At 37.5% G+C, this 16,976-nt stretch overlaps 2 protein-coding genes across 3 annotated transcripts; one reads left to right on the top strand and one right to left on the bottom strand.

Annotated features, from left to right (window-relative positions):
- The first annotated feature begins 509 nt into the window (after positions 1–509).
- LOC141841714 (uncharacterized) lies at positions 510–10,948 on the top strand. 2 transcript variants are annotated; one of them, XM_074729898.1, is made up of 11 exons: positions 510–3,398; positions 3,611–3,850; positions 4,847–4,976; positions 6,258–6,410; positions 6,592–6,836; positions 6,926–6,992; positions 7,958–8,164; positions 8,942–9,177; positions 9,854–9,932; positions 10,376–10,647; positions 10,744–10,948. In XM_074729898.1, the coding sequence occupies exons 1-10, from the start codon at positions 673–675 to the stop codon at positions 10,529–10,531; spliced, it is 4,239 nt and encodes a 1,412-aa protein (XP_074585999.1). In that variant the 5' UTR covers positions 510–672; the 3' UTR covers positions 10,532–10,647; positions 10,744–10,948. The 2 variants fall into 2 exon arrangements, with proteins under 2 accessions (XP_074585999.1, XP_074586000.1); XM_074729899.1 differs by having other exon boundaries at positions 987–3,398; positions 10,376–10,509.
- A 657-nt stretch (positions 10,949–11,605) lies between these two features.
- LOC141838933 (putative GTP diphosphokinase RSH2, chloroplastic) lies at positions 11,606–15,139 on the bottom strand. Its single transcript, XM_074726563.1, has 6 exons — positions 14,286–15,139; positions 13,991–14,176; positions 12,868–13,328; positions 12,628–12,786; positions 12,197–12,548; positions 11,606–12,024 (listed from the first exon to the last, which is right to left on the bottom strand). Exons 1-6 carry the CDS (start codon positions 14,913–14,915, stop codon positions 11,746–11,748), a joined length of 2,067 nt encoding a protein of 688 aa, XP_074582664.1. The 5' UTR covers positions 14,916–15,139; the 3' UTR covers positions 11,606–11,745.
- Between the last annotated feature and the right edge of the window lie 1,837 nt (positions 15,140–16,976).

Below are 16,976 nucleotides of genomic sequence, written 5' to 3'. Positions count from 1 at the left end.
TCTTTTGAACAAGAAAAAAACTTCATATAATTGCAGTCTATTTGTTTTGACTGTCTTTGAGCATTTGAGATTGAACATTTAAATTATAAATTTTCCCCCATTTAGTTTTTTCATAAAGATTATATCAAATGTCACAATGCTTGAGAAATTCGTAAATATAATAAAATGGTAACTTTTGTGAATTAATTATTTCTGAATTTTATAAATTATTTTATAAAACATATATTTAGTTTATATGAAAAATTCTATGAAAATATTTTACAAATTATATTTTAATGTATATTGAAGATTTTATTTTATTGTTAAAATGTTTAAATATTTACTTTACTATTTTAGTGACACTATAATAATAATAATAAAAATTTGAAGGACATTTTATATTGATTAAATTTTAGAGATGTTTTTTAAAAAAAAATTAATTAAAAATATGAATATTAATATTAGTTCTCTTGTTGTTGATAAAAAGGAATAACGTCGCCGACTTCGTAGCGGAAGGGACGGCGAAGATCGATACGTCTGCCTCCGACGACGATCCGTTCGCCGGATTCCGCCCATGGAGTCGCCGGATTTCAGCCTGGTATTTCCTTCCCGACCGAGACAGCAGCGGTGACATCCCCCTGCCCAAATTCGCCGCCTCCAGTTCGATTACCCATTTCTTCTGGTTTTGGTTTCATGGATCGGACTAACCTAGGGCATCAATATCACGGCTCTAGGCGCTTCGTAGATGGAAAGTCTGATGCTCGATTCGATTCCCCTGTCTCGCCTTTCCCCTCCGTCGACCTTCCTCCGGCTCTGGCTGGTGCGAAGCAGTCGGCGGCTACTGGGCTCTCGAGACCACGGATGGCGAAGGCAAGGAAGCAACTTTCCTCGTCGCGGGCGAGGCCGGCAGTGGTTGCGGATACGAAGGATGGATCGGGGTTCAGTACATTCCGCTATCCTGCAGCGGTGACAGTATCAGGTGCTCCTGAGAGTGATGGAGCCCAGGGCCTTCGCGAGAGGTTCGTGGGATGGAATCCGTTTGAGAGTTCAAAGTTGGATAATCTCGAGCATTTCAAGAATGGGATGGGTACTGGTGCTTTTGTTTTTCAGAGTGGCATGGAAGCAAGCTCCAGTATCAGTCAAAGTATAGGAGAAGATCTTTCGAAGCTGGGGCGTGGTGATTGTGATTCACAACCAACAGTCAGTAATTTAGGACCTGAGAGTATTGTAGTGGACCATGACAGAAACCGGTGTGTTGCTGCAGATGGTATGTTCACATTTGGGAATGGGTTGAAAGAAAATGTTAGTTCTGGTCAAAATTCACCATTCATTGGTCCAAACTTGGACGATTTTGTATCGTCCAAGTCTGAAAGTCCCAGATTTGTCTATGGTGCTGGATCCTCATTAAATTTCAGAAGGGATTATACTGACACTCAGAATAAACCAAGCAATTTGGATCCCTTTGGATCTGTAGCTGGTGGGAAGAAAAGTTTTAAACCTCATTTGACTTCATCAGAGAGATCAAAACTCAGTGACCTAGATTTTAGTGATTTTCATATAGGGACATCTAGAAGTGCAGCATTTGTTCCGGAGTTGGTTAATAATCTAAAAAGAGATGATCCTGATAAACTATCAGACGAAACATCTTCTGTTGTTGATAAGACACACACGGACTCTCATTCAAGTGATCTGAGAAAAAATGATACCATGAGCAGTAGAAAATCACAAAACCCAGGGGTTCCAGTTGTAAATACTTCTGTGCCTACGAAGCTTGAAAGCACTTTTATTTTTGGGGCCAGTTCAACAAGCAATTCAGATTCAAACAGTAGTGTTCCTAGGAATCACATGAGATCTCTAGGTAATATGACCGATTGCAAAAGTGGGATTTATGACGAACTTCCTTCTCTATTCAGTAATAGAGTGCCGATAAGTTCTAATTCAATTGCTTCTAATATTCCTTCATTCTGTAGTCTTCATGATGAAATGGAGAAGCTGAACTTGCAAAATTATGGTGATCCTGTTGCTTCTCATAGGAGCAACCAAACTGAAGAGAAAGTAAAACATAACATTGCTAATTCTTTCATATTTGGTAATAATAAGTCTGCTTCAATTAGCCTTTGTGACAACATGGAGAAACTGAATTTGCAATATTCTGGTGACCATATTACTTCTCAAATGAAGAACCAAGCTGATGATTGTGAGAAGCTTAATTCTGCCAATTTTTTTCTGTTTGGTAATAACAAGGGTGCTCCTAGTTCCTCTGGTGGTGGTCCTGTCAATGCATTGGCTGAGAAGATTGATACAGTGACTATTCAGAGTCCTGTGAATGTGCTGTCGGAGAAGATTAATAAAGTGAGTATTCGGAGTATGCAAGCATCACAATCTAGTGAGGCTCCCTTCAATTTTATGAGCACACGGGAACAAGTAGGGATGCCACACATGGAATTTAGGAGCTCAAGAACTACGGATGACATGTTGAAAGAGAATTTGTTTTCTGGATCACATAAAAGCGCACCATTTAGTGGAAAGAAGGCAGAATCTAAAGCTTCCCGAATGAGAAAAAGAAATGGTAAACTAAATAATTTCAGTCCACAGCACCAAACCTTTGCTCAAACATTTCCCTTCGCTGAAGAAGCTTTTGAAAGTAAATATACAGACTCTGCCAATTGTTATTCACCGATGGATTACACTCCTTATCAAGAAAACCTAGTCGTTGATGCAAGTTCAAGAGAAGATTCATCACCATTGTATGAATTTGACCATGTTGCCGAATCTGGAACACCAATTAATACAGAACAATCTGTTCACATAGATGAAAGCGAGAATCTTATTTCTGCTACACAGTGCTTGAATATCACTGAAGATAATCTACCACATAGAGAACCTGGTCATATTAATGCCAGAGATCAAATTGACAAAGATTTTGATCCCAATACTTCGGCAAGTTTTGTTTCTGAGCCTGAAATTATTGATTTTTCTTGTGAACATAGCTTTAATTCAATGGAAAAGGAAAATGAACTTCTCAGTGAAGGATGTATTGCAGAAGCTAGTAATTGTGGGGCATGCTTTACTTTCACTTCTAGTGTAGAAAGTTCTAGAGGATCAGATTTTACTTTTGGTTCTTCATCTTTTACTCAAGTTCCATTGTCAACCTCTAAGCATCAACATCGAAGGAAAAACAGGATGGAAGTTGTTCCTGGGGTGTCAGATTCCAGTTCAAGTTCCAGTCTCTTAGGTTCCATGGTAAATACTATTCCAATTCCCAGCAAATCTATGCAATCAAATAATACAAGAGAACCCAAAAATGTGGGCAATACGGGAGACAAAACAAACACAAACCTGGAGTCCAAGAAAGATCTTGAAAATTCTCATTCTCAAAGAGTTGCAGAACAGGAAGCCTGTGAAAGATGGAGACTTAGGTACTTTCTAAGTTTCCTATTTGTTGACTCTGTGTGCTTTCATATATTTTGTAAGGCAGTGGCAGCAGTCCTAGCAGTATCAGTAATTCTGTGTATAACTACTGGTAACTTTGATTAAACCTATTAAAGATTAGAGGTTCTTTTGTTAAAAAAAATGCAATCAATTAATTGCAAACTGGGAATTACATTGTTGACAATTTGACATGCATTAGGGGCAATCAAGCTTATGCAAATGGCCATCTGCTCAAAGCTGAGGAGTATTATACACAAGGGCTGAACTCTATGTCTCATAAAGAACATTATGGGAGCTGTAATCGAGAATTGATGTTGTGCTACAGTAATCGTGCAGCTGCAAGGATGTCCCTTGGAAGGATGAGAGAAGCTCTTGATGACTGTATGCAAGCTGTTGCAATAGATTCCCACTTCCTGCGGGCTCAAGTAAGGATTGCAAAGTAAGTTGTCATGGTTTGATAATTGATATCTTGTCTTCATATATTGTGTGCATACCCAGATTATTTGATTTGGTTCTTAGAAACTGTACATCTGGGTAATACTCAATAGTTGTTGGGAATCCTTGGTTGTTAATTTAACTAATTTGAGAAGTGTGCCCATTTAATGAAATCGTTAGGCACCATGATGAAAATTGTAGATTATCTAATTGAAAGGAAAATTATATCAAGTCTTTTGTTTTGTTTCTGCATTGTTTGAAACTTTGTTTCTATGAAGAAATTTTGAAAAGACAAAAAGAAACATTTGACATTCGATATACATTCCACAAGACAAAATATTTTAGTGAAACTGTGAAAGCAGGCACAATTAGATGAAACAAGAAGACCAACCAGGAAATCAGATTAATATAATCTTCTAGTTGTGTCTGAATTTTGATGCCGAAAGTGCAAACTAAATATGAGAGTTAACTGTTAAGTTAAAGTTATTTTCTGTCGATATAGTAGAGTGATACAAGTTAATCTTCCTACTCACGAACTTCTCATTTTTGCTTAAACTCCACATATCAAATCACAAGTAGGCCATTACTGCAGTATACCTTTCTTTCTATTCTTTCTAATATGATCTAATGTTCCATATTTCCATTGTCTTTACCTGAAATATTCTGAGTGAGATGATTTCTCCATTCTTTCTAATATGGTCTGGTATTCCATTTCTGCATAGTCCGTATCTGAAAGATTCCCTTGAAATGATTTAATTTTAATACTTGTTGCCGAACAGCTACTTGACTAGTTATTTTTGCTGCAAAATCTTAAGCTCCTTTGTCTATGATAGGCAATTTTAGTGGATTTTCTAGTAACTATTTACTACTAAGTTTTTAGTTAACTAAAATTGATTGATAGTAAGATATTTAGTGGTATACTACATTGTTGCTTTTGTCTATTGTCTTGCTTTATGGTAGACAAAACACTATGATAATAACTAATGTTTGTTTGACATAGTTGCTATCTCGCATTGGGAGAAATTGATAGAGCTATGATACATTTTAAAGAATGCTTATCTTCAATGCCTAAGGGAAGCCCGGATGCAAAAATATTGACGGAAGCTTCTGATGGACTTGAGAAAGCTCAGGTAGCACTTGATCTAGTTATTGCATCAAGTATTTTATAATAGAACTTGATGTGTGATTTATGTTACATACAAAAAAGTTTTATGCTTTTGAGATAGCTCTCAATAGCTCAGAAACCAACAAGGGCCTGTAAGCTTCGAAAGTTTTTTTTGGGAGCATGATAGAGATATGGCTGTGCAGCAGTTCTTTTTTTCAGTTTATTTTTCCATGACAAAATACTTGTGTAGCAGATTAAAAACCTTTCTGAAAGGAATAATTTTGACCTTTTAAGATTAGATGGCATATACAGAATATCAGGCTCTTTTGAGAAAGGATATCCTTTGGGTAAATACTAGGATAACTTGGATGCTCGGGAAAACTTCATGTTTTTGTTTGTCATTGCTCATTTTTTGGATTTATCATGCCTTGTTGAAAATGAAGAGCAATCACCTCATATATGCTGTGCAATATCCTGTATCTGAGAATCTTTTCCTATTAGTACTCTCCCTAGGAGCGAAGTCTAAGCAAGATAACATGAATACTAGACTCAGCCTACAAAATGAACGTTTTTTTTTTCTTCCATCATGTTTCATTTATGCAACTAAAGTAACAATGATGCTAAAGATGATTTTTTTTTTTTTAAATAACAATAGAATTTTTTTATAAAAAAATAATAACAATACTACATGTAATATAATTGGGTTTACCAGTTTTATTGAAGATGAAATAATGAACTTTTTTATGTATACTACATGTAGATGATATTGTGCTAGTTGATTCAGTATAAACACAATAAACTTGGAACTTGAATTATTTAGAGAAATTTAGAAACTAATGGTTTTGAGTTTAGTATAATTTAAATGAATATTTGAGATGTGGTTTCTATTTAGCTAAAGAACTAAGGGAATAATTAAGATCAGTGAACAAGTAATCCATGCAAACAGTTTTAAATATCTTCGATTCATTATCCAACTAGGAGACGTTGATGAATATATCATTGTTGATAATAGTATAATAGATGAGTTAGTTAAATGGAGAGGAACTTCTGGTATTTTATATAGTTATAGTGTGCCTCTTAGGCTAAAAGAAGTACTTTATAATGCTGTGGTACACCCAACTGGTATTAGTGTTAACAGTTAGGAAACAACACAACAAAAAAATAGTGTAGCAAAAACATGAGAACAAGATGGGGATTTTTAATCATATTATTAGATGAGAACAATTAGTTGTAATTTCCAAAGATGATAAATGAAATAAAGTGTGTGAAGATTGTAAGTCTGACATGTATTGTTCTGATGTAACAGCATGTGGCCGATCATGTGGGTCAAGCTGAGGAGCTTTTACATAAAAAGACATTTGATGAAGTGACAAAGGCCTTACAACTGATCTCTGAGTCACTGCTAATAAGTACACATTCAGAAAGATTGATGGAATGGAAAGCTGAGGCTCTCCTTATGGTTTGTGGTTTAAATATCTTGGAGTAGCATCCTTTACATATTAATTTTCTTCTTGCTGCATATATATTAGAAAGTAGCAATGGTAGTCATACTATCTCATGTATCTTGTCAGAATATATATAATCTCATATATATCTTTTGGCTGTATGTATTTTACTATCTTGCTTCTTCAATTTTACAGATTAGAAGGTATGAAGAAGTTATCAAATTCTGTGAGCAAACTATGGAACATGCTGAATATAATGTGTTAACATCTGGAACCAATGGGCAGTCAAGCAAAGTAGAAAAACATGAAAATTTACAAGATTTTCCTCTAGGGCTTTGGCGTTGGCACCTGATGGCAAAGGCTAACTTCTTTTTGGGAAGACTTGATGAAGCATTTGAATTACTAAAGAAGCACAATCAAAGGAAAAGTATAACTGACAAGTACGATTCAATCTTATTAGCTATTCATAAGTTACTTGGGACATACCAATTTTCAAATATGTTCTTATAATTAATATAATGATACCCAGGAATAGCAATGAGCCAGACTCTTCGACTCAGCTTTTTGCTACCATTCATGATCTTTTACGCCTTAAAGTAAGCGCATTCATTTTCTTTAAGATTTTTCTACTTCTCAGAACTATGTTATAAATTCCATTTAAAATGATTTATACTTGAAGACACCTGACCTTGTAGTTATATTATTTAGTTTTTGGTGTTTGGAATCATTGGACATTTGATTACTGTAAATTGAGGTAAACTTAATTAGGTCAGTTGCTTTTTCTGGTGTAAATATTAGTTGGCGACAACACCACAACAATGCTATATACCTGAATTGATTCTTTGACTTTTTTTTTAATCTTTAGGCATGGGAAACATAGTCATGGAAAGGCTGGTGATGATTTATTTTAAAACTAAATTAACTGGGCTTTGAACACATTATGAGTAAAGTGCTATAAAGGCAGGATAAGCCAGAACTTCTAGGGGATTGAATGAGATGCTGGTAGTCAATATTACATACGATCTGTTGGAGAAGTATTATGAGGCTAACACAGGATTGTAGCATCAAGTAATTAGATAGGCTATTTACATATTTGACCCACCAGTAGTGCCTATCTAGATTCCGTATCCTTGTAAATACTTTTTCTTATCTGTAGGCTATATTTTCCTTTTCCTCAAAAAGTAAATAACTGGGAGCATGAACAGTGGTTAAAGGAGAAGAAATGGATTGGTTCAAGCATTGCTAACTTTTTCCATTTCATTACTTCCCCCTGAAAACATTAAACAATATGTAGCATGGTGTCCAATTCAATAAAAAAAGTAATGTTTATTCTCAGGAGAGTAGATATAGACCTAGAGAGGTAAATATACTAACATTCAGAGAGAAGTGAACTAGTTGTAAATGAAACAATATGCCCACAATGAGTTTTTATAAGGTTGTTCTGCTACTTCACGCTGTGTCAATTTTGTGCTATTTTTCAAAACTTATATGTTTGTTTATTCCTTCATATACATGCAGAGGTCTATGTATTGATGTCATTATTGCAATGTCTCATTATCAGGCTGCTGGAAATGAAGCATTTAAAGAAGGGAGGCATCTGGATGCAATAAAACATTACAGTGCTGCTTTAGCATTGAATATTGAATCACGCCCATTTACTGCAATATGCCTGTCTAACCGTGCTGCTTCATACCAATCCCTAGGCCAAATTACTGATGCAATTGCAGATTGCAGTCTAGCCATAGCTCTTGATCCTACCTACCCAAAGGTTGGCCAGTAACTATATTTCCTGTTTTCCAAATTGTAATTTGAATTTTTAACAGATTTCAGCACCTGGCCTTTGTACCTCAATCAAACCCTAGCCTAGACGCATGCTTATAGCTTATATAGAAAATATTGTCTCGTTTTTGTTTTTTTTTTTGAGCCAGTCATTGAATCCTTAATTGCACAGAAAAACACCTTTCTGGGCATCACCATCCCAGACGAACCTGGACTTTTTGAGTTTTTGTTAAGCAGGAACTGAGTTCAGGTTCTCCCCAATCACTTCTCTTATTTGATTGTATTAGAAAGGACCTTTGCAACTAAGATTTGGATGTGCATATATTATCAAACCAATCTTAAGTGCCTATGACAAATTCCTAAACCAGTTTGGAAAAAACTCCTGGAGGGCACCAAAAAGTTTACAAATTAACCATTGTGCTAGAAATTATCGAAATTGTCTTAAACAAAAATTCCTGAACCAAACTGTTCAAACCTGATTAGAAACGACTTAACACGGGAAGTATTTTACTTGTTCATTAAAAGGACATGGTTTCAAAATTGTTTTAAATGTGCTGCTATAACCAATATGCAATATGGACTAGTACTTTTTGATGAGATTGATGACCAGACTAGACTATATAGTTTGTGTATGTTACTGTTATATGTACTAGTGCAATATGAACTCAAAGGTTAAGAATAATGGTATCAGATTAATGCTTAACAAACTATTATTTGAAACTTTTGTTCTATGTGCTGATTTGTTGTTTTTGTTGCTGTATGATAGGCACTTTCTAGAAGGGCTTCCTTATATGAGATGATCAGAGACTACGAACAAGCATCTAATGATCTCTGCAGACTTGTGTCTCTTTTGGAAAGGCAAATCAAAGTCAAGGATAATCAAAATGTTGGTGCAGAAAACTCAGACAGTAACCTTAGTGATCTACGTCACGCCCGATTGCGGCTTTCTATTGCAGAGGAAGCGGCTAGGAAAGATATCCCTTTGGATATGCACGTTATATTGTGAGTTCTCGCCAACTTGAGTCTTTTTTAATTGTTTTAATTCATGGTTATACTATGTTTTTAGAACGACATTATTTCAAAAAGAAATTCATGATTTTCAAGTTGAAATGTCAACTGTTTATGTTAGTTCTCCACTATTCCAACATTTATAACCATCACATTAGGGTAAAGCATGAATTGAACATTACTTAGGGGCCATTGCGTTAGGGCAAAGACCCCCATGATTTATCTCTCTACATATGATTGTGGGACCGGCCGTGTGGGGCGCCTGGGGTGTATGACATTTTGCCACATGAATTGAACATTACTAGTGATATAGAATTACATGGAGCTATAACAATATCTGAAGTCTGTCTACCCAAGTAGTTTGGGCAAACACGAGATGGATAATGATGATTAGTGTAAAATGAATGGGTTGTGCTGATGGATGTTCACCAATTGTTGTAGACATCCATTTCCCTCTCTTTGCAAAGTGGTTACTACTTTTTATTCTGTCCCCAGATTAAACAGAATTATTATTCAGAAAATCTTTCAAAAAAATTCAGTTTAAATTTTATACTGATATTTAGGATTAATTTCATTGATCTAAATATTTATACATTAGTGAACATGCATATGCAGAACACTTGCTAGTCTTTGTTTGGGCAACCCAACTTATTACTAGTTGTGTATACAGGGGAATTGAACCATCAAGCTCTGCTGCTGATATAAAGAAGGCATACCGGAAAGCTGCACTCCGACATCACCCCGATAAGGTATGGTTTAACGGACAATAATTTTCAAATATTTTGATATGACACCAAAATTGAACCAAAGCACTGGAAGAATTGGCGCCGAGTTGATGCTCATGAAGGATAACTATATCATACACACCAAAAAAAAAACTCTCACAGAATGAAAAGTCACAGGGAGGATCTTTTATCACTTGAAAAATGACTAATATTGAAGAATTTCACCTCTTTGGTAGATCTCAACCTAAACAAACTCGGAAAATAATCTAATGCAAATTAGGAAATACACTAATCTAGTTAGATTTATACTAAAACTATTTTGCCATCCAAATTAGAACGTACTAAAACTAATCAATATCCTAAAAATTAAACAGTCACCAACTTAAACCCTTCCTAAAAAATTTAATTTCCTTGTTTGCTTTACATTTAACCCTTTCTCAGTTTATTAACTTCGATTCCTACTTCAGGCTGGTCAGATCTTGGTTAGGAGTGAAACCTCTGATGGGGCTTGGAGAGAGGTAGCTGAGGAAGTCCACAGGGATGCAGACAGATTGTTCAAGCTGATAGGAGAGGCATACACAGTGCTTTCTGATGCCACAAGGTATAAATTTACTAAAATTTAAGAGAAAATAATTATGCTTCATCTCCCTCCCCCGGAGTTTGCACTCACTAAACCATGCTGAGATACAAAGGAGCTAAAATGAGAAAGAAGTCGAGATACGGCATTCCAACACATGAGGTGTAAATAAATTTACTAACATTTGAGAGAATATGATTATGCATCATCTTCCTTTCTCAAAATCTTCACTCAGTAAATTATTTTTTTGAGAGACAGGGGCCGAAAACAAGAGAGAACTTGAGGTACGAGCCCATTTCCATTGGCATGCTGAAGAAGAATGTTTATACTTGGTAAACTGAAAACAAAGGACTGCATCTGCATGCTTCGGTGTGTTTGTATACATGTAGAGAGGATTTGTATTTGTAATTTGTAATTTGTAATTTTTTGTGAATATTTTCATTTAATTAACTTGATTGCTGTATGATCAGCGTTGATCTTTGACAGTTAATACAACACTCGAGCTTGTACGATAAAGACATGATCTTTTGCACATGGCGCTTGGTAACTCACTTTTGGTCTCACAAAGCATGCATTTCATGTTTATTTGTTCATTGAGTTGTAATTAAATGTGAATTGAGATTCTTCACCAATTGTTCTGCCTAGTTTATGGCTATCAAAATTCTGCTATTAATGTTTCTTGTTTTCACAGCGTGTTTGGTTCACGCGAATGGCAATTTAATTCCTCAAGTATCCAACTTTCATGATTAACTCCTAGAGGGGACAGTTTGATCTTACAAAAATTTTTTATCAATCATCACGATAAATTAGAAAGCACTGGTGGTGGTGCTTCAGGAGGGTGGCGGAGGCGGCTCAGCCAAGGGTCGAACTTCCTGCTCAGCACCCTCGCCGGCAGCGTCGTGCTCGGAGGTGCCGTCGTCACCGCAGCCAACTTTGATCCGGTGAAGCGAACTTAATTAACTAGACTGAGACGATGAAGAACTGAACAAGCGTTATGAGTGATTAATCCTTGTGATGTTCCTCTGTTTACTTTGAGGGAAAATGTTTCCCACCTTTCATCTTGTCTTGTTACTTCACTCTTGACATGAATTGATGTGATAGATTATTGGCACAGTTCAATCATCTAAACAACTATAAATCTCGTATTCGATCATTTCTACATGTTAGCGAGCACATATTTACAAGAAAAGAATTCTTAATTTGCATATGAACAATTGAAGAAATGAACAATGAATGTTGGAGATTATATCAATGCTAAACTTATCCTCCTCTGCCTGAAAGAGTCAGTCCTTGTTCATACATGCGTTGGATTTCTTCCCTGCACTTTGTCAACGACTTGCTGGGAAGAGTCGGAGTCAGCTCCACCACGTCGCCCATTTTGAGCTTCTGATTCGAGTCGGTCGCCGGCTCATGGTTTACCCTCGGCCTCAGATCAGAATTCATAGGGAAAGTGCAGGGGGATCCTCTCGAGCCACCACCTCCAACCCTCTCCATCAGCTTCAATAAGGTGGACTCTGCCGGAAACTCTAGCACAGACATCTGGTTAATGTACATTTAGTTATCCTTTTCTTTAAGTCAATGAACATTAGTGTAAGAACACAATGAATAACTAAGATGAATTGGAAAGGTAATCACAATTTGTTCCTATAACGATGAAAACTAAACTTGTGTGAATGTTTTTCAAGCTGTGTTTTACTTCAGAAAAGCTCACCTTCTCATTCTCCAGCATTATGACATAGATAGGACCATCATGGGCACACTGCTGAGTGTAGGAATAAGGGCAATCTTCGGAGTGACAAGGGAACGGGCACGGTGAGTCCATCGAGTTTGTTTCTTGGTGCGGTCCTTGTTCGACTTTTATCGTTGTGCATTGCCAACTCAGAACCCATCTTGCCCATTCCACCATTTGAAGCACATTAGCCGAGTGCCTCATGTTTCCTTCCTTGTACCTCCAATGTGCCGCAAACCCGTACTCGGCCTGCAAATGCATCTCTTTTGTTCGAATCTGAACTTCGAAAGGAAGCATATCTTCGCTCAAGACGACCGTGTGAAGAGATCGATATCTGCAAGTAATGTTTATAGTGAATAAGGATTGAATATGTATATATATAAGTAATTTAGTTTGATGGAACAGTAACTTACCCATTGAATTTGGGATGAGCTATATAATCCTTGAATCTTCCCATAACTTTGGGCCACAATTGATGAACAATCTCAAGCGCTTTGTAACAATCATCCTCGTTCTCGACTATTAAACGTAAACCATGTATGTCATGGATTTGATTCATGCTCAACTTCTTCCTGTAAAAAAGTTGTCACTGTTAGATTAAAAATAAACCCATTGTCTATAGAAGATGGCAAGTGGAGACCTAAAAGACATACTTGATCATCTTCGAATAAATGCTATACAAGCTTTTGTGCCTCCCCGAGAGAGCATGGTAAGCAACATCCTCGTCTCTTAGAGCTTTTCCTAATTTCAGTACAGCAGATGCAACCAGTGCTTTGTCGAAGGAATTAACAATCTGCTTGGACAAATCTTTGTGCTGCACTGGCTGCAGATGTTTAAAGCACAAGTTCTCCAACAGTTCTTTCCAAGTTGAGATCCCCAATCTACTTGCCAGGGGAGCGAAGATCTCCAGAGTCTCCTTGGCAAATCTCTGCTGCTTGTCCATTGGCAAAGCTTCCAATGTCATCATGTTATGAATCCTATCTGCTAGCTTTATTAACACTGCCCGAGCATCTGCCATCGCAAGAAACATCGTATGCAAACGATCGGCCTCAACATTTCTATTAGCTGTGTTATTATCCCGAGCAAGCTGGCTCAAGTGGCTTAGCTTAGAAACCTGCATGCAACAACCACTTATTAGCATACTCCTGCACTAATCTGGAGAATGTTTCTAGTCATCACAATTACCGCAGACCAAAATTAAAGAATGAATTTAAACGAAACAGTTTGCGGGAACTAGAAAGTTTCAGTGCCGTGCGTTGTTCAAGTGTGTAGATGAATACTTGACAAGAAGAAAACTCCCTTTTAGTTGTGCAAGCAAGCACATTACATCTAATAAACAGTTTAACGCAAAATTTATACGAAATACTTTGGACGAAGGTGGGCAAACTGAACAAAGGGATAACAAGAAGTTCATCATGACAACTAGCAACAAGATTGAAATATCAATATTTGCCACTGAACTCAAAATTATGAACTTTAGAGAAAAATGCAAATGGCAGAAACTATTCAGTATCATCAAACAAGCTAACTATTAATGTTTTCACTGAATTCTTTCCTGCATGAGGTCTTCAGGGCAATAAACATAGTTACATATACTTTCATGATAGAAAAGAAACAACAATTTGTCTCCACAAAAAGAAACATATGGATATTCACTTGCCATGGACAGTAGAAGAACTATGGCAAACAAAATCAATCACATTATTAGATTCGTAAGGAACAAATAAAAGAGATGCCACAACTAAAGGAACATTTTGAAAGAATGAAGAAGCATACCCCTTCCACTAAATTAGCTACCTCAGCTCCAAAAGACTGTAAAATATGGTCATAATCCATGAAAGAATCATCTAGCGTATCATGTAGAAGACCTGCAGCCACTACTGTAGCATTAGCCCCAATCTTCGCCAACAGTGCAGCTGTTTCAACACAGTGCTGTAGGTAAGGATCTCCGCTTGCCCTCATCTGTGAGTAAGAACAAGAAACCTACCTTCTTAGCGCACCATGCTTGTTAGGGTTCTTTATTCTAACAAGAGAAATTTTTTCATTCACTCATATTAGCAAGGTAGTTAACCTGCCCCCTGTGAGCCTTCTCTGCTTCGTGGAAAGCCTTGACAACGATCTCCTCGCGGAAAATCTCATGCCTTGACTGAGCCTCTTCGAGCAATTCTTCGGCATACGGATCGGAAGGAAGCATCATGTCCATCGCACAGTCATCAAAACCAAAAGGCAACTCTTCGATGCAGAAATCGCTGCCAGAGAAGCTGAGGGAATCGTAATCCAGGCAAGGGCGGACGGCATTCCGAACGAAACGCTTAAAGAACCCGTCTTTTCCTGTTCTCCAATCGCTCCCGATCGGATTCCTCATCCGAGGCGGGCTGCGGGAAGATCCGCTCCCGCTGCACGGACCGTGGAACACCGACATGGGGCTGTGGTCCCGGCATTTGAAGGGCGATGAAGAATACGAGTACGAGCTCCCGAGCTCGTCCGGTCTGTCGCATCTCAAATCATCGCCGCCGACGTGGCGCGTGGCGGCGGAGGACGAGAAGATGCGGGACAAGCCGCCGCCGATGGGCCTCGGAGCTGAGGAAGAAACATGGGCAGCGAAGGAGGTGGTGCGGGGGTTGAGATCGAAGTCCGGGAAGCCATAGGTAGCTGCTCCAGCGGCCGGGCTCGCGTAGAGCGCGATCGCCGGCACGGACATGGGGATTCGGGATAAAAAAAATTCGACTTTTTACCCTCCGCTACCAACCTCGGCGATCAGAAAACCTGATTCCAACGGATCAGGATCTCGAGAATGAAATGGGGCAATCTACTGGGGATCGGAATTGGAACCCTAGATGTAGATCGGGGGAGGAAGGTGCGTGTCCTGGTTCGTTGGAGAGCGAGAGCTCGATTGATTTCTTGCGCCGGAGGAGACGAAGAATAATGCTGTTGAAATGACTAAATTGTCCTCGATTTGGTTCAGTAGTTCTTTTGTTAAAACTGAAATTTTCACTTCACTCCTCCAGCTTTAATATTTTCCATACAACTCCGAATATTTAAAAATTTAAGTAGCGTACTTTTTCAGAATGACCACTTAATGTTTAAAGATTTAACATTTCAAAACATTTCTTATCTTATATATATATTTATTTATTAAATATATTTTGGTATCAAAATAATAAATCTTAAAGGATGCCAAAAATATTTTGGAATTTATTAAATTCAATACCAAAATTAGCATACGGAGGAAAAAAAATGTCAACTTTCTTCGAGAAACACTACACTTAGCCTGGTCAACGCCGCCGGCGGATAAGAGAGGGGGGCATTTTAGTCAACGCGAGAGGAGACAGTAACACGAAGTCAGTCGTTTAAAACGGCACGCCTCCGTTCCACGTGGACGGCGCTGGGTAGCCACAGCGTCGACTCAGCCTTCTCTAAGTCCACCACGTGGACCGCACACGGTCTTCGATGGCGACCGTAGCGCCGCGTTACCAGCCCGACCCGCTACGCCACCTCTCGATAGCAACCGTTACTTGCTATACCAGAAAATTCCCGTACCGATCGTAACCCGTTACCAAGCAGGAATTCAGCACGTGTGGCTGATGTGTCATCTGGCAATAATCCCACGGCGGTGACGTCATAAACACGAACAAATTATTTTTATTGATTTTTTTAAATCCATCTAAAATGAGAACAGACATTTTCGTCCTCTGATCTCTAGTTGGGCTATAGATTGTTAGTCAGACAAATTGGGCCGGGCCCAAATCCAATAGCAACCCAACGAAATTAATTAAAAAACAAATTTAAAATTATTTTTCCATATAGATAATAGTCAATTATTATTAAAAGATAAAATTAAATCTGATTTTGAGTGATTGATGGTTCGATGGTCGACGAGGACTGAGGAGTCTATTTGAGTTAGGAGGCAGATCAAATTAACGGAGAGATTAGCATAATTACTTTTTAATTATTGATTAATGAGGCTCAAATCAAACGTTGTGATAGGTCGAAAAGATAGATATTATCAATATATATATCTTCGATTAATTAATTTCCATATTATTTAATCCAAATTAGATAAGGATTGAAGTGGAAGCTGATGTTGATTGACCACTTTTTTGTTACTAATTAGTGGATTAGATTATCCCACATGATTAATTAAGTAATTAATTAATTACCATCATAATCAAGGTGGTTGGCGAAAGCATCACCTTTGGATGCTATCCCGGTTTTCACAATCGAGATCGAAGAGTGAACCGAACCATGTCAAGGTATTGCGGTTGATTCGATCGAATCAAGGTTGGTCGAGCTTGCCAACTTTTCGCGGATATTGTGTTTGATTTGAGTTTTTATAGATCTTTCAAGAACTTTAACTGAATTGACCAACATTTGACTTTGAGGTATCAAAAACATTTCTATGGAAATCCAACAAACTTCGACAATATATAGATACCTAAAATACAAAATTGTATCTGTTGACTTCTTGTTTAGTCAAGTCCACGTATGTAGCCGGGCATGTCATCGTTGAATATTAATTTGTTTTTTTTTCTTTTAATATTTATAATTAACTAATTCAAGAATTCTTTATTTTATCTTCTTCTTCTTAATTAATTATTACTGTGCGTAATCACACAGTAATTTGGTCAACCCTTGTAATCACACAATGTATTAGTTAAATCAATTGAATAGGCATCAATATAATTAGCCTAGCTAAAGGCGCCGATCGATCATTCGGTTGTTCAAACTCAAAGTTGAAACCACTTCGTATGTTGAATCGATC

Source organism: Curcuma longa, chromosome 11, assembly GCF_044706935.1.
Source record: "Curcuma longa cultivar G26 ecotype Majalengka, Jawa Barat chromosome 11, ITB_CL_G26_1.1, whole genome shotgun sequence".
Classification (NCBI taxonomy): domain Eukaryota; kingdom Viridiplantae; phylum Streptophyta; class Magnoliopsida; order Zingiberales; family Zingiberaceae; genus Curcuma; species Curcuma longa.
Note: the sequence above shows the minus strand (reverse complement) of the source record. Positions and strands in the feature narration are given on the sequence as shown.